The sequence below is a fragment of the Dermacentor variabilis genome, chromosome 8, assembly GCF_050947875.1.
Source record: "Dermacentor variabilis isolate Ectoservices chromosome 8, ASM5094787v1, whole genome shotgun sequence".
Taxonomy (NCBI): Eukaryota; Metazoa; Arthropoda; class Arachnida; order Ixodida; family Ixodidae; genus Dermacentor; species Dermacentor variabilis.
In genome coordinates this window covers 95968116-95993275 of record NC_134575.1, presented here as the reverse complement: position 1 = coordinate 95993275, position 25160 = coordinate 95968116, and the positions used below count along the sequence as shown (strand labels likewise).

General features: G+C 47.6%; 1 protein-coding gene across 1 annotated transcript; it reads left to right on the top strand.

Moving 5' to 3' along the window:
• Positions 1-20305: 20305 nt before the first annotated feature.
• On the top strand, positions 20306-24184 carry LOC142590759 (uncharacterized). The gene is made up of 4 exons (XM_075703184.1): positions 20306-20981; positions 21548-21748; positions 22688-23071; positions 23723-24184. The coding sequence occupies exons 1-4, from the start codon at positions 20349-20351 to the stop codon at positions 24182-24184; spliced, it is 1680 nt and encodes a 559-aa protein (XP_075559299.1). The 5' UTR covers positions 20306-20348.
• The last annotated feature ends 976 nt before the right edge of the window (positions 24185-25160 follow it).

Here is a 25160-nt window from a genome sequence, read left to right as displayed (position 1 = left end):
TGAACAATAAAAGGCACCGCCATTGTTTCTGCGTCCTAAAATCTACGAGAGGCGGCCGCGGTCTACGGCTGTAACTACAGGGTGCCTTCTGGAAGGTACGTAGAGCCCCCTCGTTACACCAGCGCGAGTTCACGTTAGAGTAATAACAAAAATCGTCTTGTAAATGCACTCACATAAAGAGTTTTGTTTGGGTGCTCTTAATAAACAAAAAATAAGTTAATTTGCCCTTCGTATTGTTTGCATAAATATATGCATGCTCCAATGCGACGACGCAGCAGCCGCCTATTCAGCGTTGCCACCGCCATAGGCAATGAGGCCGCTCATTACCATAATTCGCGCGGCTCGTCGCAACAAAAATTATGGCGCAAAATCTCGGCAATGGCGGCCCAGCGCAACGTCAAGCATCGTCAAAATGACGTTTACGAAACAGTCCTTCCTGTGACGCTCCTCACGAGATATTCCTTCAGCCAATCAGCAAGCTGGCATGGCGCATATCTTGGACCGCCACCACATATTCGCGCAATTGCAGATGCATTGCGCTGGCTTCTGCACGCTACCGCTCAAATTCTTTTTGAAGCGCTAACATCACAATATATCTGCCGAGGACCACAAACGTGTATTAGTCCATAAAATTTGCAGCTCCACGTCACGTTTCGTCATCTTGATGAAAACGCAAAATTGCATTTTGCAATACTTCCGCTTCTTGGCACAAATTTCAAAACACGTGACCTCTCGACATCCAATCAGAGAGTAAACATGGTGCATAATGGCGGCCGTGCAGCCGCCATGCGTGTCGAGAATAGCACCCCATATCGATTATATGTTTGAGAGGCCCCTGGTTACACGACGGCTCAAACTAGCGACCGCGAGTCGTCTTGTACATTTGTCAAGAAGTTAATAAAGCAATGCTCAACTGGCGGCAATACTTTACGAATAGATTTCGAACGCACCAGAAATACGAAGCCGCGCCTAGTGCACATTCTACAAGCGCCGACGCAAACAGAGTCAGTTCAGGTTGTTTACATACCAACTGCTAGTTACGCTCGAACAAGCCACGGCGCGGCAGCGTAGACAGAAGTGTGGTCCTTAACAGATACATTCCGAAGTTTGGCAACAAGCAAAAGCACATTGCTTTAAATATGGGGAAGCGTTCCTTTTAAGCTGGATCTAGCATCTGCTTATCATCACCTGTTACTGGAAGAAGATAGTACAGATCTCACTACATTCATAACTCATGAAGGCTTATTTAGGTTCGAGCGTGTCTGTTTTGGCTTGGCATCCGCGCCAGCAGTGTTTCAGAAAATGATGTCACAAATCTTGCAGAGTTGTAAGAATGTTGTCTGTTACCTTGATGACATTTTGGTATGGGGTCAGACAAAACCTGAGCATGATGCTAACTTAATAGAAGTCTTGCTTTGCATTTCAAACAGTGGTATGAAACTGAATGAAAAATGTCTTCTCTGTGAGAGAACTGACTTTTCTGGGCCAAAAAAGTTCAGCTGAAGGCATTTCGCCTACGGAGAGCAAGGTAAAAGCAATCCTGAATGCGCCTGCTCCTACAGATATTAAGTAATTGCAATCCTAAGGATTAGCTGGTTACTATGCCAAGTTCATTGATCATTATGCAGAACTTGTAGAACCGCTTCGCCTCATGCTCAGGAAAGGGCAAAATTTTGCTTGGTCTGATGATGCACAACGTAGCTTCGATCAGTTGAAAGCCTGTCTTACATGTTCCCTTGTCATTAAGATTTTCAACCCTGAATTGCCTGTGGTAGTCACGACTGATGCATCTGATGTTGGTGCTGTGTTACAGCAACCTTATGGTTCTAAGCTAGAAACTGTAGCTTTTGCATCTAGAACTTCGTCGGTTGCTGAACAAAAGTATTCTGTAGGAGAGCGTGAAGCGCTAGCATGTCTGTTCGCGTGTGAAAAATGGCATGTTTACCTCTGGGGTAGACAGTTCACTCTTCGAACTGACCATCAAGCAGTAGTTGCATTACTGTCCGCTGGCGACTCAGGTCGTCGACCTCTTCGCATTTCGAGATGGTCAGCCAGGCTCCTGTATTACAACTTTCAGATTGAATATTGCAAAGGATCAGAAAATTTAGTAGCTGATGCGTTGTCTAGACTTCCAGTAAAGGATTCTCAGAATGTAGTTCAGGAGGAAGAAATAGTATTCTTAGTTACATCGGTCGTTGACAAGGAAATAGCGCAACTTGTAACGAGCACAGATGAAACTCTTCAGGTCAGTAAATGCCTAGCAGAGAAAAGCCTTCTAAGGAAAGCATAGACAATGCTTTAATAGCTTGCTTTCATGTCAATGAAGAATTGTCTTCTGTATATGGATTACTCATGCGTGGTGATCGTGTCGTAATACCCAGTGTTCTAATACCTACATTTCTACAGCTGGCACATGAAAATCATCAGGGCATAGTATGTACCAAGCAGCTTCTTCGTGAACGCTATTGGTGGCCCCAGATGGATAGTACTGTCGAACAGTATGTAAAGCATTGTCATGTATGTAAGCTGGCAGACAAGTCTGCAAAGCCTCATGTAGCTCCATTGCAGCCAGTCGAATGGCCGAGCGGGCCTTGGCAGAAATTGGGAATGGACATCATTGGCCCATTAAACACGTCCTACCCTAGGTATCTAGTCATTCTAGTTGATTACTACTCAAAGTGGCCAGAAGTACTTCGTACTAATTCCATCTCCACAGATGTCATTAAGCTTCTTCACTAGGCTTTCAGCCGTGAAGGGTTGCCAGACTCTATAGTTACGGACAATGGTCCGAAGTTTGTTTCAAAACGATTCCAAGATTACCTAAAGGAGAAGGGAATCGCTCATTTTTTTCTCCTCCAACTATAATCCTCAGGGAAATGGTCAAATAGAAAGGTTCAACCGAGTCATTAAGGAACATCTGCATGTAGCAAGGCTTGAAGGTCGAGATCCTTCGAAAAGCATTTCAGAATTCTTGGGTTCCTATAGGATTACGCCACATGCTACAACGGGTCTCTCGCCAGCTTTTCTACTTCATGGTCGTCAACCTCGTTCAAAGTTAGATATTAGCAATTTCAGGTTGCATAAGCACATAGCGGTTAAGGACAGTTTTCTTCCTCAGGTTCGCGAGACAGTCTCGCAGAGACAGCGACAAACTAAGCAGTGTGTAGACAAACGTAGAGGTGCTCAGGCAACTCGTTCAAAATAAGAATTAACAGGAAAGGATTTTGTATCTACTTTTGTACTGAGTGATGGGAAGACGTGGAATGCGTCTAAGTTAACCATAGTAGTAGATAATTCAAAACATAGTAAATTGTCCACTAGTGATAAAGATTTTTTTGTACTCATATTCAAACCTGGATAGTCATTCGGATGACTCGTCTGTCGTGACATCGTCCTTTCATAGTAATAAGCATCAGCTAAGTAGTCCGTCTGACTGTATCACTTCCGAGTCTACACAGTCAGCAGTCGTCTCTGATTCCGTCGGGGAATCGGTAGCTTCCCAGGACTTGTTGGGACGTCGAGAGGAGCTTCTTGGGCAACCCTGTCCAGCTTTGAGCGACAACCACATTCAATTGTCCAACCAGGGGGAGGGAAATGATAGTGGAACGACTGGATCTTCGAAGTCGACCGTTGCGCGTCGCAACCCCCAAAGTTCTTCTGAGGTACGCACACGTCCTCATCGTAACAGGAAACGGCCTCCGTGGCTCGATGATTATGTTTCTTGAATGTAGAGCGTATTGCCGTCTTCGAAATGCCACAGCTAGGGGGGCCTCGCTGGGACATTAAGAAGACAGTTCACATGTTTCGTTAACAAAGGTATAAAATGTTTCTTGTTGCGGTGCAATGAGTCTTGTGCCCCTGTTCCTTGTCGGATTTTGTTTTGAGTGACTGCCTGTGTTTTGGTGCCCCAAGTCTGGTGCGTGCGTGTGTGAACTTGGGCGGGGACGGACTGAATTTGTTCGTAGACTTAAGTGCGTTCCTTGTGTGCGACTGGTGCGCGTGTGTGTGAACGTGGGGGGGAACGAACTGAATTTGTCCTTGGACTTAAGTGCGCGCCTTGTGTGCGCGTTTCACTGTATGCTTACTTTGTTTCCAGGGGGGGGGGATGATGTGGTATAGTGTCTCCCCTGCGCGATCTCCGTGTTATCATGCATTTATGTTTCGTAGTAGTCTAGCTAGATGGCGCACCCCCCCTCCCCCTTCGTTCATGTGACGAGCTTGGACCAATCAGGAGGTGCCCCCTGGCGTGTGCAGTCTTCATGTAATAAACGGCCGCTAGCCGGCTCGGTCCTTTGTCCGGTTTTCAACAGGAGCAGTTGGCTCCGCGTCTCCCTCCCTGCGTCGGGCGCTCACCGCGCATTCGCTGGGCGCCGGGCCCCCGCTTGCCTGCCGCTGCCGACACAACAGGAAGTATCGAAGTTTGACCATCGCAGGCAGTGCATGCGCTTGTAATTCGAGCCAGTGCTCGCAATGCATGCTGCAAACATGAACTTCTGTGAGGTTGGTCCAGATTCTTAGACAAGTTCATTATCTAATCTAAAATACCTGTAATCAATAGACGCTTTCTTTTCTTGTCCCAGCTATATGCCGCGGTACCTGCAACGGGTCCCTGCGAGCGGGCGCACTAGCGTGAGCGTGTGGGCTTGCATTACCAAAGATGGTCTTCGCCCACTGATACGCTTAGAAGGCAAGTTCACCGCTCAACTACAAGTTCACTCATTCCCTACGTTCTGGACGGCCCGTTCCCGGAACGCGACTATATATTCCAACACGATAGGTCGCCGATCCACACTGCTCGTGTTGTGCGAGAACTGCTGCATGAGCGCGGCGTCACTGTCCTGGCGCCCCAATCCGCGGACCTCCACATCATTGAAAATGTCTGGGGCTTATTGAAATTATCGCTGGCGCGCTATCCTCTGCATGGTTTGTCCGAGGACAGGTTCTGGTGCACCATCGTGAGCGAGTGGGACGTGCTCCGAACGGACACATCGCTTACGGAGTCACTTTACGCATCACTGCCCTCCAGAATGAGCGCTGTCATCGCTGCCGCTGGGGACATGACGAGGTACTAAGTGATGCTCGGAGCGTGACGCGTGCATTTCTTTGTCGGCTGACAGAGCCTATCTTGTGTAAAGAACTATTGTAGAGAAGAAACACTTTCAGCGCAAAGCCTTAACCTAAAGTATTCTTTTATTCTTATCCGTTTGTTTCACCGTGTTCGACTCGCAGAGTCATTATATTGAGTGTTCTGTTTTCCTTTCACGTCAAATAAAAACCGAGCACGTTGCGCACACAGTTCGGTGTCCTTTTCTTATCGCTGCGTGTCACGGTAACACAGACAGCGAAGAAATATACGTGCATGCACTAAGTACCCCGGCATTTCGAAAGAACGCAAGAAGCATGTCGTCAAAAGAAGTTCATAGAACTCGAATGTGGCCAATGAAAGCTCAGAGTCTGGCGTCGCACAACGCTTAATAAGGAATATCGGCTCAGTTCCCGCAATAACAATGGAACTGGTATGGCTCGCTCCATCCGACGCTATGTTGCTGCCTGTGATCCCTGCCAGCGTCGGAAAACACCTCAGGTGCTACCTGCCGGTCATCTCCAGCCGATCACCTTCCCTCTGGAACCGTTCTTTCGTGTTGGATTAGACCTCCTCGGTCCCTTTCCCACGTCATCCTCTGGGAACAAAATGGGTAGCCGTCGCAACTTATTACGCCCACCCGATACGCTATCACGCGAGCTTCCCCTGCCAGTTGCGCCACTGACGTCGCGGACTTTCTCTTGCGTGACATTATATTGCTTCATGGCGCCCCGCGACAGCTGCTTACTGACCGTGGTCCTAACTTCCTCTCGAAAGTTATCGCCGACATTGTGCGTTCCTGCTCTATTCAACACAAGCTGACTATCTCATACCATCCTCAAACCAATGGCCTGACAGAGCGGCTAAATCGTACTCTTACCGACATGTTGTCCAAGTACGTTTTCGAAGGACCACCACGACTGGGACGTTGCCCTTCCTTACGTCACATTTGCTTATAATTCTTCCCGGCACGACACCGCCGGATATTCTCCATTTTATCTACTCTACGGTCGCGAACCGACCTTGCCCCTTGACACGGTACTTCCTCTTGCTGCGATCGCAACAACCAAGTATGCGCGCGACGCCATCGCCCTCGCCGACCATGCACGCCAACTTGCCCGTGCTCGACTGACGGACACGGAAACCACGCAGCAGCGTCAGTACAACGCCCGCCACCGTGACGTACAGTTTTCACCTGGTGCACTCGTGCTCCTGTGGTCGCCCTCTCGTCACGTCGGACTTTCCAAAAAGCTCCTTTCGCGATACACAGGGCCCTACCGCATGCTGCGCCAGGTGACGCCTGTGCCTTACGAAATTGCTCCTGTGAGCTCAACATCGTCATCTATCTACTGATGTCGTGCACGTCAGTCGGCTCAAGACCTACTACACTGCTTCAGACTCCGGCGTTTAGTCGCTCCGGGACGGCGCTTTTGCCGCCGGGGGTAGTGCTACGGGATAGTATTTCCAATGACGAAGAGCCGAGCAGTAAGAAGACGACGATTTGAAGCTAGCGCGGGCTGTTGCTTCTTGGCCAAGCGCAGCGTATTTTGTTGCAAATATACTTGTACATAGCTTTTCGTCTGCGTCTTCCTCCGTAACAATATTGCCAAATGTCAAAAGCGTGCCTAGTTTCTCATACTGATTTTTCTGAGGGATCTCAAGAAGAAGGTCTCCACTTGCCATTTTAGTCACTTTATAACCTGACCCTAAGGCTTCGGTCAAAGATTCTGCTACTGTGAATGGTGAAATGAATCTGGCTTGTTTTTCAGGGTTCTCACTGTGTGCTACGTGGTATTTTGGGTAGGTCTCTTTAGTGCGGTTGAAACATGTGCTCAGGTCTTCGGTGCGCCCCCTCTTCTGAGGGTGACGATCGAGTAGGCGGGGAAATGCGGGTGTTCCCATAGTATTTAACTCTCTTCTCTGCAGCAGTGGCGGCCACGCACCACGGAGTCCCACATGGGGACGCTGCAGGACTTAATGCGTAAGGCAGCAGGCGCCAACCGTGCATTGCCACTATAACCTAATATATTATACCCAAGGGAGGGCACATACACAAGGTTTTCCTAGCCGCCTAGGAAAATTAGGAAGTGACGGAAGAGAAGAGATGAAAGGACAGTAAAAGAAAGAAGTTAGGAAAGAAAAGGTTGAAGAGGTAGATAGGAAAAGGCGACTGCCGATTTCCCCCGGGTGGGTCAGTCCGGGGGTGCCGTCTACGTGAAGCAGAGGCCAAAGAGGTGTGTTGCCTCCGCCGGCGGGCCTTAAAGGTCCGAACACCCGGCATCGGCTCAACCCCCAGGATCCCCCTTTCCCCGGACACGGCTAAGCCGCGCACGGCTACACGCGGGAGGGTCCAACCCTCGTGTGCTCGGGTACGTGGTGTCGCAACACACCAAACGCCTGCTGACGCAGACGCCCCTGCGGGGGCTGCATTGTTTTGATGGTTAAATGACATGTTCTATTCTGGCCCCTTAGCTGGTCCCATCGGCAAAAAATGCCTGGGCACAATGCCTCTCCGGTGCTCTGCCAACTGCGCGAGAATATCGCCCCGATGTTCTAGTCTCTTGGGCACGTCCTTTTTTCAATCTCCTTGCGTCTTTCATTTTTGTGTCTTTTGTCGTTAGTTCTTTTAATGTCTAGTAATCCGAGGAGGACTTTTTTAAGCCTGCTGGTTCCAACAATGGATTACAGTAACTACGTACATCTACTAAAAGTTAAGGTAAACCGGAACTTCGACAAACCCTCCGAAACAGGCCAATTCCGGCCTGCATCTATGGTTCCTGGTACCAGTGTAGCTACCCATGTACATCGCAGGGGAAGAAAATAGAGTTTTTAGCCACTTCAAAGGGAACATTATTTTTGCGCTTAAGATAGGCTCAGCCTTCTAGTTATTACTGTAATTAGAAGTTAGACCGCTACCTGTTTCGAAAGAGGTAGAACATTTGTCAGCACCCCCAAAGGCACAAGGTACTATGCTATACGGGACTGGAGGGAAAATCGTACTTGGAGAGAAGACTCTCTTGCTGGCTGACCTGAGCATCCTCAACATGAAAAAGAGGACAGAATCTTTGCAACTATGCAAACACATCGCTTATTACTTACGACGCACTCAGATATTCACCCTTACTTGTAGCCAATGCTTGATTTTGTCACTATAACGACAGGCGTCAAAGTCTCCAAGACACTCATTGTCTCTCCTTTGCAATCGGAATCGTACCCATTGCAATTCTGGTGCCCCATTTTTCATCGCAGCTGCATTCCTGCAACCTCCCTTCTGCCATGGAGCGCAATAGATCCTTCCGATACGCTGCATGTTACATCCTCCTTTTCCTGCCTTGGCCATGGGGCAACCTCAGTCTCGCTGTCACCACAGAGACGGATGGCGAAGAGGGTCAGGCCCTGCAGCTCTTCACCTGGTATGGCAGCACAACTTTCGTGCCGGGTGAGACGAACCTCAATATCGTGCTGCATGAGACCGGGGCTATGGACTGTGCCAACAAAAAGAACATGTTTCCGTCTTTGTCAATCTCATCATCATCATCATTTATTTACCCTTAAAGGCCCTTGGCTTAGGGCATTACATAAGGGGGGGAGCAACTGTTGGACTGTCGCTGGAGTTGTGGCCAGCGTACGCCAAGATACCAGCGAACTGTAAGCCCCGCCAGGACTACTACATCCCAGCGTCTTTCTTCGCTATCTCTAGTCCTTGACGAATTACATGGCTACAGTTGGATACACCATGGCCCGTATAACAGCGTGCGGCCAGTATGACCGAGGGCCCTGTCTGGTTCTCTAACCATGCAGGCGTGATGACGACCTCACGGTCGGTCTTGTGCCCAGGCGTCAGCCCGGCGCCTCCCGAGACATGGAAGCCGAAGCTACGATCGGATGAGGAGGTAGCTACCATGTTTCGGTGCTGGAGCGCCGAAGGCAATAAACTGGAGCACATCCCGGCCAAGGCGTACTGGTGCGACGTGGAGTTGCCCACGGACTGCTCCATATGTCAGCCTAACCTTTAAACTCTCAGTGCCGTGAATGCGGGGTTCTACCGGTTCAGCTCTGCCATTGGCTATCAAGTTATTTGTATGGACAAGATGCTGCTGGCCCCTAGGTTTGTGACATCTGAAAGACTGTTCGCCGCCTGGCACTTGCTGTACAGCAGGTCGGGCATCCCGGTGGACGCTTTCATCAAACGGGCTGATGAAGACCGGCCCAATAAAGGTGAATGTGACTATATCCTTAGCCTCACTGGCATCGGCGACCTCGCGTTCCTGGCAGAAACCATCGTTGACCTGCAGCGACTGGTCACCATGAACGCCACCGATCTCACCCGCCTCGGCCTCTCCCTTCAACCCAGACAAATCCACTGTTCCGCAGTTCTGTGGAAAACCGGAAGTGAGCGCGGTCCTCTTACCGGACAGTGACACCATATCCCACGGGCCACTGAGTATCGGTACCTTGGTGTTGCCCTCTCTTCATTACTGCGTCTCCTTGGGCCACACGAACACTTGCGACAAGCATGCCGGAGAGCCAGTGGCGTGCTGCGGCGGCGGTCAATGTGCAGATAGAACCGATACATACTCGATCGATTGCGAGCCATGGAAGGCTGTCCACGTACGTCCCAGCGCGAAGCTGTACCAACGCGTTGGTGTGCATTTCAGCCGCTACCCGAGCATGGCTGGACCACGGGAAGCGCGAAGTCGGATGCGTGGCTCTCGGATGCCACGGATGCGTGGCCGTAGAGGCCCCACAACACGACAAATAGACGAGAAGTGCCGCGTCTGAAATCTGCGTCATCATATGAAGAGCTAATCGAGGAACTGCAGCATGTTTCTGGTCGCTCAATAAATGTGAACTAATAAATATTCTCTTAGGAGTTTTCAGGTATCGTTGCGAGTAAACATTTTTTATTGCACAGTACGAAATAGATTACCGTTTAACTATATCATGGCGAGATGGTAATCCACGTGTCAAAAAATGTAGCCACTCCATTCAAAAGAAATAGCCACATCACTATCAGTCGCGGAAATATTGAATGTTGGTTTAAAGCGTCATAACCTTAACCCTTCAGGACGTTGTCTATACAATTGCGTAGAGCAATATAGTGCATCAACAGCAAAACCACTGACGAAAGTAGTGATATTTAAAGGATGATGCCTACATGTTGAAACATTTATTGGAACTGTGCTGCAATTATGAATAACGTCCAGAATGTTTTAGCAAAGTGAGTGGAAAGGAAGATGGTTGGGTGTTTTTCTCTGTCTCAATATGTTGTGTGTAGTGGGTCCACTGTTCATTGTTTTTCACAATCTCACGCACAAGGCGTAATTGTTAAATGGCTCATTGAGTGCTTTTCAAGCTTTCCAAGAAACGAAATGATGTATGTTTCTATATTTAATGTTACTGTAGCGAGTTTTCGCATGCAGTAGAAATTCTGCACTCTTGACAAAACTCACTAAACCATTGAAAATTCTTAGTCTCTTCTGCGGCTGTAGACTCATTATTCTGAATAAGGAACAGACATGGTGAAAGCAAGTTTACAATCAACGGTATAAATTGCAGTCTGAAAGGGTTAAACTTCAGGATGTCGTCGCACAGGGACGTTGTCTTCGCGCCACATCTCTCACCGACAAAAACAGCTGCTCGTGTACTCCGTGAAAGAGCACGCTTACCTGCTAAAGACGTCGCAGGTACTGGGGCCGACATTTGCCGCGGCGCAGATAACCGAGTTACGGAGCGAGCTGGCGGCCATCCTCAATGCACAAGGCCCGGCAGCAATGGAGGAAAACTTTTTTCCCATCGCGAAGCCGCCGTCTTAGCCGAGCAGCAGTAAGTTCTGGAGTTCCAGTCATTGAGACAAAACTGACATAATGCAGTTCATGTACGCGCTCATCACTGGGTGACTGGTGGAGGGCACCTGGAAGTGCTCCGGGGCCACATTCTCGCTTTGGTGGGACGCAGTAGTGCGACCGGCGTGCGTGCGCCATTTTGGCAACTCCCAGAGCAGGTGAGAATCAAAACAAGGAAGGTTCGTGTTAAGCGAAGCGTTCATGGTTTTCGCGCGATTTGCAGCTTTTATGGATTCCGCCTGCACCTATTCAACAAAACCAGCCACCGCCCACGTTCGTGCGACATAATCGTCGCTATTTTGAGAACGGCATGTATTTTGAAACGTCTCGCAGGCGGCGCAAGCTACCATCGGAGCAGCCCGTGCCCTGGCACAATTGGTGTCGCACGTAAGGAACATTTGCACATTCTGGCACCACCCTATCTTCATTCGCGTTGCAAAACATATATGTTATCCCTCTCCTATGGATGTAGCATTATGTTAAAATAAAGCTGCGTTGCAGAATTACTAATTTCTACAAACATATCTCAGGTAGTGCACTGATACACCAGCTGTATCAGGAGCCGCGACCGCTCCGGGAGCCACAGCGGCTTCAGGAGCCAGAGTAACCAACAGCACAAGTACCTTGCGGCAGCGTACTGGACCATGCATATTGTGCGGAGCCGCCGACTAGGGCAGGTAACACTGAACACGGTATTGTCGAGAATACTTACTGAATTTGATAAACAAAGGAAATGGTTTGTTGACAAAACTCTACTCCCACACTCACTGATTGGCCCGACATATTGAACACTTGGCCTACCTTGTCTGAGATAGATCTTGCTAACATCTGGCACACACTTCCTTTCACACAATGTTTCCCGATACCTGAATTTGTTGATCCTAGTCAATTGTACTCTGACAAGAGTCATTCAGTCTCTCGAGCGGAGTTTCTAGACCATCTAAGGCCCCAAAACCCTGAGGCCTTGATGAGCCACAGGGTCTTGAAGAGCGCTCTGCAGACCGAGATAATCAAGGTCAAAGAATTTCTGACGAACGTTAATGATTATGGTCTTCCAGAGGATCAACTAATCATTGGATTGCGAGCCAAGGAAAGGGAGGTCAAATTAGAATGTCGATTCTTTGCCTTGATGTATTGCAAACTGAGGCATTACTTTGTGTTGACCGAGCAGTTAAACTGAACTATTTGCCTCTTTTTAAAGGACTGACTATGGCAGATGACTGTATCACCGTCCTACAGAAATTACTGACATCTTTCTCCGGTCAAGGCGTTGGAACCTGTAAAAGAATTCTTCCAACCACTTGGACCACAGTTCTTCCAACAACCATCAACGAATGGTTAGCAATGGACCTGTGTATCGAGTCATGGGACAATTCTATGGACTTCCCAGCATCTTTTATCGAACTCATGAGTTCTTTCAGTCATCTTCGATATACTACGCAGACACGGTAGATGCCGTCGACAGAGGAGACGATGACATACCTAGGTGCTCGTAAAATGTATACTTCTGGAACGGACAGGCTGGAGGACTGGAAGGATTACGTCAAAAATGATGGACCCTAGTGAATTTGCTTGTAATTATTCGGGAGTCTAACGTCCGAAACACCAAAGTGACTGTGTTGGCTCAAGGTGACAATCAAGTGATTAATACGACTTATTTGTTGCCAGACACAACAACTGAGGAAGAGTTATAGACAAACGTCTTGACCATGTGTATCAAAACAACACTGCAATTATGGCAAACGTTCACGCCGGGAGTCAAAAACGGGTTCTGAAGTTAAACCGTGAGGAGACAACGCAAACATCATATTACTTCAACTATGGTAAGATCACTGTATTACGTGGACAATTTTACCCTTTGGAAACAATGCGTTGGTCAAGCACTGCCTGCGTTACAAACGAGCAACTTCCATCTTTTGGGAACATCATGTCCTCAGTTGGGACCAATGGACTCACTGTGGCCCAGTCGAGTCCGTCCATCGTCTCAGCCTGCATTAATTATGTGTTCTTCACTCTTTTTTGCAGTGCCATCCTTGCATGCCCCAATCCGTTATTGCAGGGATTTCTATTGTGTGCTACTGGAACATTAAACAAAGAGCAATGGGAGCTGTTTTACTTAAGGTCTGTGTATGTGGACCCCTCCCTGGCAGGAATATCTGGAAAGGCACGACATTTTCGATCCGACAATTCCCAGACCCGTTAACAGAATCCTTGGCCTTTTGGTTGTTTCTGTCAAAGAAAGCTAAGTTCCCGCTTGTCCGGAGATTGGCGCTCACTGTTGGAAATCCCAGGATTAAGAGGTACGAGAACCGAGATTTCCGAAAGTTGCTTGAAAAGCCAACGTCATTGAATCTTCCAAGAGGGTTGAGTGCAATCACCTTAGTCCTGGAATTGGGGCGAAAGAACCTTGCCCAGAACTCGCACAACATTGTCAATGAGTTGTTCAGAGGGGCAGCTGACAACATAAACAGAGAAGACTATTCTTTGCTACAATACCTGAGGCAGATCAAACCAGTTATTCCACGTTTTTTGGCTGAATTCAAGGCTGCATGTTTCGCGCGCATAACCGCCTCATGATTGGACTTTTCCAGAATTCCCGGACAATAAGGGCTCAGTTTAGATGAACATTCTCTAGAGAAGTTGACATCCTTCTGGGAAAGAGTGAGCAACTGGCTGCTCTAGTACTAATCAGCCCAACTAACCCTTACGCAACATCGGGAGACTGTTCAACCGAACATGCGGATTATTGAAGGAGTTTCTCGTGGGCCACTCCTTTAGTGGGCGCCACCACATCTGAACCCTTTTGAATATACGAGTTCGCGCATTGAGTGGAACCCAAGCTGTAATCGGTGTATAGGGAGATCCGCTAACCAGAGACAAGTTGCTAGTGCTAGTTTCAGGCCCATTAGAATTGAATTTTGACCACTCTTTTCCACCCGCGGGAAAAAGTGGTCAAGGTCCCCTGATTAGTCGGGCATTCAAATTGCGTTCCGCAATTGGATGGTTTGTTCCCGCAGATTCAGCCTAGCTTCTTCGATAATGAACAATCTGATGCAATTAACTGTATTAGAATGGCCAAAGCAGTCGCTAAAGTCGGACAGAACTGGAGCTACAGTGCATCGATACAATTCACCTCGTCAGAGTTCCGGAGGATTGTCCAGTGTAAACCCCAACGGACTCCGATACATCTGTGACAGGGGATGAAATATTGTTTTGCAAAACCAAGAACTGAGATTTCATGTATCCGTCAACGCTTCTGTATGGTCAACTGACTGTGTTGGAGCGCGAACCAGACGAGGATGTGTTCATTACCACTGGCATCCATCTTGTCATGGATGTTTCAGAGAAGTTCATGATTTGTCCCTAATGTGTGAGGAGGCATACGCCCCCCACGATTGTTCTAAAGTTTTGAAAAAGATTCTAGCTTGCAAGGAGACCGTGATTTACGAGCGAACACCTCCTCCCATTCGAGGAGGAGATCGGCCACTGCTCGGTCCGAGTGAGCAATCATTCCATGTAGGTGTGGCGCAAGGCCCAATCTTCGGCATTTTTTCCATCGAAGGTAGGAAGAAAAGCAGAACAGGACAAAAAACTGTTCCCCTTTACGTTCAGAGACAAAATATCAGTCTGTGACTATTTTGTTGGGCTGTTAAAAGGAATCAGGAGTGGCGGAATATGCACATCAACCTATCATTACACTCATGTCAAAAAGGAAGCCAGTGGCTGTCATAATTGATTGTACATATAGACTGATTGATCATATCATGACCAACGAGGGGTTCTTGTCTTTCGTCAACGACGAGTTTGTTTTGAGTGCACTGGCTCGCACAAGTAACCCCGTCGTTTGCTTTCACCAGCCATGACGCCGGGCAAACTGTGGTTGACCACCTCGATGCGTTATTGGCAAAAAAAAGTGCACCTTCAAGTTCCTTACAGAGATTCGTCAGAAACCCTCTGGGTCTTCTTGTATATACAAGGACCTAAAATGATGACTATTGCGGTGTGTTGCCGAAGACTGTACCGACTAGTGGTCGAAAGGTTGTATGAAGGTAATTTCCAGAGGAAGGTGGCATCCTTGAAAACAATCTTGACCCACTATTCAGCAAAGGTCCACGGAAGCCGTGAAGACAAACGGAAGTTTGCTGAAATTTGGACGTTCCATCCGGAATATGCCCGGGATATGAAATTTACATCACAGAAAGTGACGTTTGCAGGGTCGTGTCTGCCCCTTCTGCCAGGCTCCGTTTCTCCCGAGCCTAGCTCTTAGGAGGAGGAGTATGCCTGTTCAACAACCAGTGTTCACGTCAACTTCTCAGCTGCAAAGTCTCCCTCTCTGCATCATTCGATCATCGTCCACTTAGATGTTCCGCTGATTTCAAGCCTTAGGTTAGCGCAACTGACAACGGGCGGACATTATAAGATCAGGGGAGTGTTAGCAATTGTGTCTTGAAAAGGATACGTGTTGTGCGGTGGGGAGGGACCCGGACGAATGACAGCCGCCATCCTTCGGCTGAGCCCTCCCAGCAGAGCAATGTTTAATAGTCTGGTAGATCTGAAGAACTACAATTTGAGAGGTTTGAAGCCAGGTGCACCGCCGGCCCTAATCTCAAAGCCTGAATGTATGAACAGAAGATGTGTTAACCTGCACTCTTGTGCGACTTCTACTTCGGACTTGTCCAGAGAAGAAACCTGGGACTACTTCGATGAGTTGACTGATCACAGCATGTTGCTTGCACTGTGTGCGCGTCTTGGATATGCAAATACGGAACTCCAACGAATCTGACGCTATTGATTGGCACTCATTACACACTGTAGCCCCTTTATGTGGAAAACTGGAGCATTATTGTATTGTATCGTGCGGGTTCTAAGCCTGTAGGTACTGCCACTATCGCCCTGTCACTCTGCAGGAAAAAGCAGGTGTTAAGGAAAACCACAGGAAAACCATTTGCCTCTCCCGTATTATTAGTATTACAAAAGCGGATAATAACTTTTCCTTCAACAGCCAGTATGGAAGAACCCTACCTTATTTATTTTTATGTATTTAGTACATACTGCAGAACACATTGTGGTCCTTGCAGGACGGGCAGACATTGAGTACAAGACATATATACAAGATACGTGCGTACACATTCATAAAATATATAGACTCTACAATGATATATTGCTCACAGAAACATTTAGTAAGAAGATCAAAACGCAATACCTAAATCAATTATAGGCGCAAACATAACGATGTAAAAAAAAGGCAAGGGAGTTTGAGAGCCGAGCACCTGCCCCGCTCATTCAACAGGAAGAACACATTCTATACAGAAAAAAACAAGACAATAAAAACTTACATAAAACACAGTCACATGTTGTAAGGAGCGGGCAGCGAATTCCATTCAGAAATAGTTCGGGGAAAGAAGGAGAACTTAGAGCTGTCTGTCCTAGCATAGATAGGTGTCAGTGTATCCGAACGATGGTGTCGTGTATACCTAGTGGAGAGATGGCTTACATGTAGTGAAGGGTCCAGAGCCAATTTGTGATTAATTAGATTATGTGAAAAGTCTAGCCTGTGTTTCTGCCTTCTTTGTTCAAGCGAAGGAATATCGTTAGCCAACATCAACTCTGACGGGGAATCCGAACTTTTGAACTTAGAATAAATAAAACGAACAGATTTTCTCTGTATTCTCTCAAGTTTGTTAACATTGACTTAAGTATAGGGATCCCATGCAACGCAAGCATATTCGAGTTCCGGCCGGATATAGGTTAGGTAAGTGAGTAGCTTAACGTTTGAAGGGGCATTTCTTAGTTTGTGTCGCAGATAGGTTAGCTTCCGAAAGGCGGAAGAACATGTGTTGTCAATGTGAAGGTTGAAGAAAATGCTTGAAAATACTTGAAGAAAATGTTGCACGGAAATCTTGACTGTGCGATAATATTACCATGTATCACTAACTTCTTTTGTTGCTTAACAGTGGGTACTTTGTTAAAAGGTGTGCTCATGTGTGTATGAAGCAGTCCTGGATATGCTTCATACGTGGAGCTCCTACCACCCGTGCTGTTTTTAACAAAAAGCTTGTTTCACAAAAATGTGCAGTAAAATTGTGTCCTTTTTTTAGTGCCTTCTGTCGACGTTGCACACACCTAAGATATCTTACCTATGTATATGTAAAGCCCGACATGAAGTACTGATCTGTGAATTACTGAGCCGTGAAGCATCATGAATGACATAAGTCACAGTGCCACAATGAATACCTTGAGGCTGCTCGATTTTCTTTTGTGGCATAAGGATGCCCATAAGATATCTGTTCAGCGTAGGCCATAGTACCCACAAATGTGTAGGTGAGGTATGTGAAGAGCAGAAATTATGACAAATCAAAAAGGACGATGTGGTGGTAGTTGTCTGGTTGTACACTGCATTGTTACCGGTGTTGCCAAATACATAAACTGTTCCCTTTTTATTATGTCTTGAGATAAGTTTCTGAATGGGGACTTTTATGGTATTGTATCCATCCACAATTTCCTATGCTACCAGTTTTATGTTAATCGTGCTTGCTGTAAGTCAGCGTATTTCCTTTGAGGTTTTTATAGTGTTCCAGAAAGTACATTTTTCATGTTCACAGCACATACACGCCAGGCACGTCGTCGTCTCAAAGCAGCACCACGTGTCATCGTCGAGGAAATGATGACCGACGTTGCCAGCAGCTAAGTGCAGTCGGTGAGGCTGCCTGAGGAAAGTAATCAGGTATGTCTATTGCGCACTGTCACATAAAAATCCGGAAGTACTCAAATGTTGCAATTGATATACAGTTGTAAAATTGTGCGTGCACTATGCGATCTTTGTGCACTGCTACACAATCCACATTAATTTAACGTGCACAATTTCTCGTTGATTTCCACCACTTGTGTTAAAAGTATCACTGGAGTTACTGAGGTAACTCTTTGTGACCAAACAAAACTATGTAATTCTATATCAATGTTGTGCCTGTCGCCGTTGTAGGACCATTTAAGAAATTATGGAAAGGCTGCAAGAGGCTGGTATTACCGGCAAGCTGTCTGGAAATGTCAGGTACAAGAATTAAAGAAGTATGTAAAACTCTTTCAATATATTCTAATATGTTTCGAAATTAAATTTCATGAACACAGGAATTATGTTTAACAGAAATAGATTCTAGGCGCAAGAACACATTTTTCAAGTCATCTCCCTCAAGTGCAGCTATGGCTTAGCAGTGCCTTTTAAGTACTCTTAATTGAAGAAGGGAAGTAATTCTGTCTTGTCTATGGAATTAGTACACTACTTTGGCAGTGCTGCCTTCAAGAAATGTGTGTAAATATTTTTGTGCAAGTCCAAGACAGGGAAAAGCTTTCTGCTGGCAATATCTACGAAACAGTATTATTCATGGGAAGGTTTGTGCTTCATTTCTGTGCAGTGCTTAGTGACAAGCGTAGGTTTCACATTAGTTGTATAAATTTCGCGATCGGTTCATCAAAACAGAATGCCCAAATCTGAGAATACAGACGTAACAAATTGCGATCAGGCATGTATGCATCCGTAGATCTTACATCAGCTACTGCCAGCAGTGCAGCAAACCGCCGCTGCGATGGAACGGAATGCTACACCTGCTGAGCAGCAAACCCCACGGAATTAAGATTTCTTTAATTTGCATTCATGTTTTAGTTAGTCATCGAGTATTGTGCAGACTCAGACTACCTTTAGCGAATAACTACTAAACCATGAACTCTTTTTATATAATGAAGTCGAGCAGCTCTGCAATGAAAATACCTGTATAACGAGATAATTAATCTGTCCCGGTTCTATAGTAAGCTGTGTGGTGTCCAACCTTTACGACGGAGAAATATGTATCATGAATTACTTTGGACGCACCGAACACATTACAAACACAAGTGTATTCAGGTATACAAAACTACTTTGTCTGGATATATGAAAAACAATGCACCTGAGTATCCAAATAACTGCTAGCGCAATAAAACCAAGTACAGTCCATGAATGTTTTGCCATATTTATTCTAAAGGTAGTCTACTCTCGTGTGCGTGCTACCATTCCAGGGGAGGTGTTAAGTTGTTTTACCATAGCTTACAGGAAACATATCCTCATGGATAATTGCACCGCAAAATGTTGCGATGATGCTACTCCCTAGCTACTATGAGAGCCCAATTATTTATTGTACTTTCTTGCTATCTGAGCACCTGGCAGTCACTACTAGTCAGATCAAAAGTTTTCTTTTAGATTTTAGTGTGCTCATATTGATAGCTGAACGTAAATTGAAAGGCTGTATCAAACACAGTCTGTGATATGAATCCATACCTTCCATTGGGTGTGGTTGTTTTATGAAGTGTATTTGTTTCAAGGCTACTTTGAATGTTTAGTTTTATATTTGGTTGTATCTCAGCAACCGGTCAGCTTGACTCTCTACCACAGCTGTTGACCAAACACGCTCTAATTGCCCGCTCATGCAAGGAGGTCAGCTACGCGCGATATGCCCTCCTACTCCAATGATCCCAGCAACTTAGAGAGCCTTGTTCCGCCAGCGGACACACAGCAAAAGAACAATTTAGCGAACATTGCCGAAAAAAATCATGCGGCCACTGCGGAGTCTTGCCAATTAGCATGCACTCACGTTATTGAGGGAAAAATTAGGCGTAAGAAATTGGTCAAAGTTCTGCATATTTTTTTCCCTTGGAAATGGTTGATGTACCGTTGATAAAATTCGTAGGATTGCACTTCAAAAATAGTTTTGGTAAAAAAAAAAGAGCAGAGACACCATGGTGAAAAACTCCATCAAACGTCAACTGATTACACAGTACCCTTATTTTAAGCCGTAGTTCGTCACTTACTGGGCATAAAATGCTGTCCGGTATCAAGTAATCTGCTCACTAGAATACCTAATAGACGCGCATCAAATAAACTTCACTTAGGTTTACATAAAATGCAAAGCAAGTCAGGCGAGTGGCAGGTACTTCCTTCACTTACACATAATGTACTGCAAGTGACGCTATTAGGTACAACTGCATATGAACCTTAAAAAGAAACGAGACAAGCCCACAGAAGCGCGAATATACTCAAACTTTATTGGCATAGTATCACATAAAAAAAAGACACGAGGTTCACATAAAAGGTACAGCAAGTCTGAACGCCATGTGTATCTACCGCGAGAACAAATGTAACAAAACAGGAACAGTCATACGGGCGCGCACACACGACTGAGTTTATTCCACACAGAAATAGAAGGTTTATGTTGTATACTGATATCGCGTGTCACACTACGTTTTCATGATAATCGCTTATCGGCCACGCAAGCAGCAGTCGGCACATCACATGTTCATCACCCTATAAGAAGGGCACGGCATCAATAAACGTTGTCTGTTCCACCCTGGCGTCCGGCTGATACGCCACAGTTGGCGACGAGGAAGCGGCGGCGATGGCCGTCGGCAGGATCGGCGAGTATCATCTCGGCACAAACGCGTCATGGGACGAATACGTCGAGAGGCTAGAAATGTTCTGCGAAGCTAACAAGATAGCGAAAGAAGAACAGAAAAGAGCCGTCCTGCTGAGTTGTTGCGGCGAAGAAGCGTACGGGCTCATCGTGACTCTGGTGAAGCCAGCAAGACCGACAACAGCAACCTACGAGGAAATTAAGATGGCGGTTCGCAAGCACCTGCATCCAAGGCCTTCAGAGCTATACGCAAGGTTTTTATTCTACAAGAGAAACCAGGCTGTCGAGGAATCAGTTGCGGACTACGTCACGGCGCTTCGGAAGCTAGCCGAAGACTGCGGTTTTGGCGACGTGCAGCTCCCGATGGACATCCTGATGCGAGATCGTTTCGTATGCGGCATCCAGAACGAAGCAGTTCAACAGCGACTTCTCGCAGAACACGACCTTACGTTCAACGTTGCGTACGACATGGCCGCGACCGCAGAAGCGACAGCCAAGCAACAACGAGACATACGGATGCACGGCCGAGACGAGGCGAAGGACTGCCAGGGCATGATACAATCAACCCGCACGAAGCAAGACGCCACGCAGAGGGATCTAGTTGCTACCGTTGCAACGGTAAGCACGCTCCGCATTTATGCAGTTTTAGAAAAGCGACATGCTTCAAATGTAAAAGGGTTGGACATATTGCGAGGGCTTGTCGTTCAAAAGACGAAAGTAGAGCGGCCCGGAAGACGCCTGAGCAAAAGAGGAAAGTTGAAAAGAGCAAGGGCGTGTACGAAATGAGTGCATTGTTTTCACTTTGCGAAGTGAATGAGCAAGAACAGAAGTTTATGGTTAAAGTACAGATACAAGGACAAGAAGTCCCGATGGAGGTTGATTCCGGAGCATCGTGCTCAATTGTGAGTGAAGATACATTTAGAGTAATCGAGAGAAGTCGGGGTGAAATACCACTACAAGATTCTGGAACAACTCTCGTAACCTGGTCAAAGGAGGCGTTACCACTGCTGGGTCGAGCAACCGTCTTGGTATAATTTAAGGGCCGGAAGGCACAGCTGCCATTGTTGGTAGTAAAGAATCGAGGAAACAGCCTGATTGGGCGAAACTGGTTTAGGCCGTTAGGCATTTGCTTGCGGGGAATCGAGCAAGTAAACGCGGAAGACGTGCCCTCACGATTTTCCGAGGTGTTTCGCAGGGACCTTCCTGGCTTCAACGGACCACCAATTCACATCGAACTGAAAGACGACGCTCAACCAGTGTTTCTCAAAAGTCGACCAGTTCCACTGGCCCTCAAGGACGACGTGGGCAAGGAAGTGGATCGCTTGGCCCAACAAGGGATATGGGAACCCGTCGCGTACTCCAACTGGGCCACGCCACTGGTAGTGGTAAGAAAAAAAGACTGAACTTTACGCCTGTGCGGTGACTACCGTAGCACCGTAAACAAAGCTATTAAATGCAGCGGGTATCCTTTGCCCACAACCGCTGAAATGCTCGCAGCTCTGGGTTCACGCAAATTTTTTACAAAGCTAGATCTAGCTCAAGCTTATCAACAGCTAACGCTAGACGACGAATCGGCTGAAGTGCTCACAGTTAACACGATAAAGGGGCTGTACAAAGTCAAACGGCTGCCGTTTGGAATTTCGGTGGCGTCATGGGTATTTCAACGAGTCATTGATACGCTGTTAGCAGGTATTCCCGGCGTGAAAGCCTATCTTGATGATATCTTGATTTCTGGCCGTAACGCGGAAGAGCACGCCGAGAGATTAGAAACCGTGCTATCGCGTCTGCAGAATGCGCAGTTAAGAGTAAACAAAGACAAGTGCGAATTCAACAAGCCGAGCATTGAATTCTTGGGTCACAGGATTGACGCCACGGGAATACATCCGAGCCGAAGCAAGACTGACGCCATCCATAAAGCGCCCGCACCCACAAGCAAAAAGGAGTTGCAAGCGTTCTTGGGGTTACTAAATTTTTACAGCAGTTTTCTCAAGGGCAAGACTGAAGTGGCAGAACCTCTCTATCGACTGCTCGACCATGACCACGAATGGAAGTGGACAGGTGAGCACCAACGTGCGTTTGAGAGACTAAAAAAATTGCTTAGCTCCGACTCTGTACTTGTGCCCTATGACACCAAGCTTCCTTTAATTTTGTGCTGCGACGCATCTCCTGTGGGAGTGGGGGCAGTGCTAGCCCATCATACGACTGATGGGAAGGAACAGCCCATAGCGTATGCTTTCCGGACGCTTGGAGCCAGTGAACGTAACTATGCTCAGATTGATAAAGAGGGCTTAGCTGTTGTCTTTGGCGTGAAACGGTTCCACCAGTACCTTGCTGGGCGAGAATTTACGGTCATAACGGACCACAAGCCATTACTGGGCCTGTTTAACACGGACAAGAGGGTGCCTGAAGTTGTGTCGCCCAGAATGCTCCGTTGGATTTTATGTTTGTCTGCGTATAACTACAGCCTTCAGTACAGGCGAGGCCAAGAAAACGCCGACGCACTCAGTCGTCTGCCAGCACCGGGAGACGAAGACGAGCCACGTCCACCTGGGGACGTGCTCCTGCTGGAAGCGGTCGAGTGCGCACCGCTGCAGGTGGCAGACATCGCTGCGCTGATCATGAAGGACAAAGTATTATCCATGGTAAAGGAATGGATCCTTAGTGGCTGGCCGTCAACACAACTGGACAGCAAGTTCGCGCCTTACGAGGTGAGGAAGACGGAGTTGTCGTTGCATCGTGATTGCATGCTGTGGGGGAATCGCGTTGTAATTCCTAACGCAGCAAGAGAAAGTGTGCTTCAACTCCTACATGCAAATCACCCTGGGATGAGTGCTATGAAAGCGTTAGCTAGAGGGCTCATGTGGTGGCCGAAAATGGACCACGAAATTGAAGAGTTTGTACGACACTGTCAGCCATGTCAGAGTAACCGGCAAAGCGATCCCAAGGTTCCAGTGCATTTTTGGATCAAGCCAGATCAACCTTGGAGTCGCCTACACATTGATTTCGCTGGTCCAGTTAATGGAGAAGTATTTTTAATCGTGGTAGACGCGTACAGCAACTGGGCTGAGGTCGAAATCATGTCATCCATGAAAGCTACAGCTGTCGTCACCAGCTTAAGGAAGATGTTTGCGACACACGGGGTGCCAGACGTTATCGTTTCGGATAATGGCACAGCATTCACTAGCTCGGAGTTGCAAACGTTTTTAAAGTGCAATGGTGTGCGTGCTATTTTCACTGCTCCTTACGATCCCGCCAGTAATGGTAGGGCGGAGAGAATGGTAAGAGAAGTTAAAGAAGCGTTAAAGAAGCAACAGGATGGTTCAACGCAGTGCAAGATTTCGCGGTGCCTGTTTAAACAGCACACGACGCCGCATTCGGTCACGGGGAAATCTCCGGCAGAATTGATGTTCGGACGAAGGCTGAGGACAGCCTTGGACAGACTTCATCCGGACCGGCAATACGTGCCGGAACCGCAACGACCGGAGATTAAGAGGTTCCACGTCGGTGACGCGGTCTATGCTAAAAGCTTTTGTCCAGGTCCAAGGTGGAAGGCGGCCAGGGTTGTGGCAGTGCGAGGCCCGGTGTCGTACATCGTCCAGCTGGACAACGGCGAACGCCATCACAGGCACCGGAACCAGTTGAGGAGCGCCTGGACGAGGCTCGAAGCCGATCCAGTCTCAAGTGCAGACTACCACGTCAGGCTGCCTCCTACAGTCAGACGACCACAACAGCTGCCGGTCAGCACGGAAGCAGCCAGCCGCAGGTGCAAGACCGGGCCAAGCTACCCAAGACCCGGTCGAGACGCGATCAACACGCGTTAGACGGCCTATCGCACGTTATGGCATTGATGCCTAACCAGACATTTTGCAATTGTGTAACGAATCTTAGGGGAAAGGAATGTTGTATACTGATATCGCGTGTCACACTACGTTTTCATGATAATCGCTTATCGGCCACGCAAGCAGCAGTCGGCACATCACATGTTCATCACCCTATAAAAAAAGGGGCACGGCATCAATAAACGTTGTCTGTTCCACCCTGGCGTCCGGCTGATACGCCACAGTTTAGGTCTACACAAAATGCACGTACAGCAAGATGCGAGTACCACGTGAGCCTACAGCGATAACAAATTTAACGGAAGACGAAGAAATGACAAGTCCACACGAACTCGTCTAATGTAGGTTCATCACATTATATTCCCTTGACGTTCACGCAAAAGGTCTTTGCAGTCACCCATGTGGGTGACGTTTCGCAAGTGTATTCCTGGTTTTCTATGTGACAAACGCGCAGCAGCGAAAGCGTTTCGTCAGCGCGGCGTATTCTTGCCAGCTCGACATTGCGACGGCGTCTGGCGGCTCAGCGCAAAACAGTTGCGAAACCTACTCACAGGTGCCGCCGCCTCCAGGTTGAAAATCTATGCCTTCACCGCATAGGCGGCAGGGGAGTTTCCTACCACGCCTGCTGCGTCGGTCACACTGTTCTTTGGACGGCCATTCCGACAACAGCAGCTTTTTAGCAGAGCGTCGGTTCCTTCCTCCACGAACGAAGGTTGCAAGGGCAAGTGACGGCGAGGCGAACGCCGTCGGAGCGGGGACAGGAGAGGCGACCAAGACAGCCGCCGTATCCAATGGTTACCCCGCTTTTGTCATCACGCCGCTACGCCACAGCGAATCGCGAACCACGCTACTCCAAATCCGGTGAGAACCGGCTTTACCGGCTTGCGCCGGCCAACGCCCCTTATAGATACCATGCTTCGAATGTGGGCCGCAAACGCGTTGCCCTTCTTCGATCGCCCGT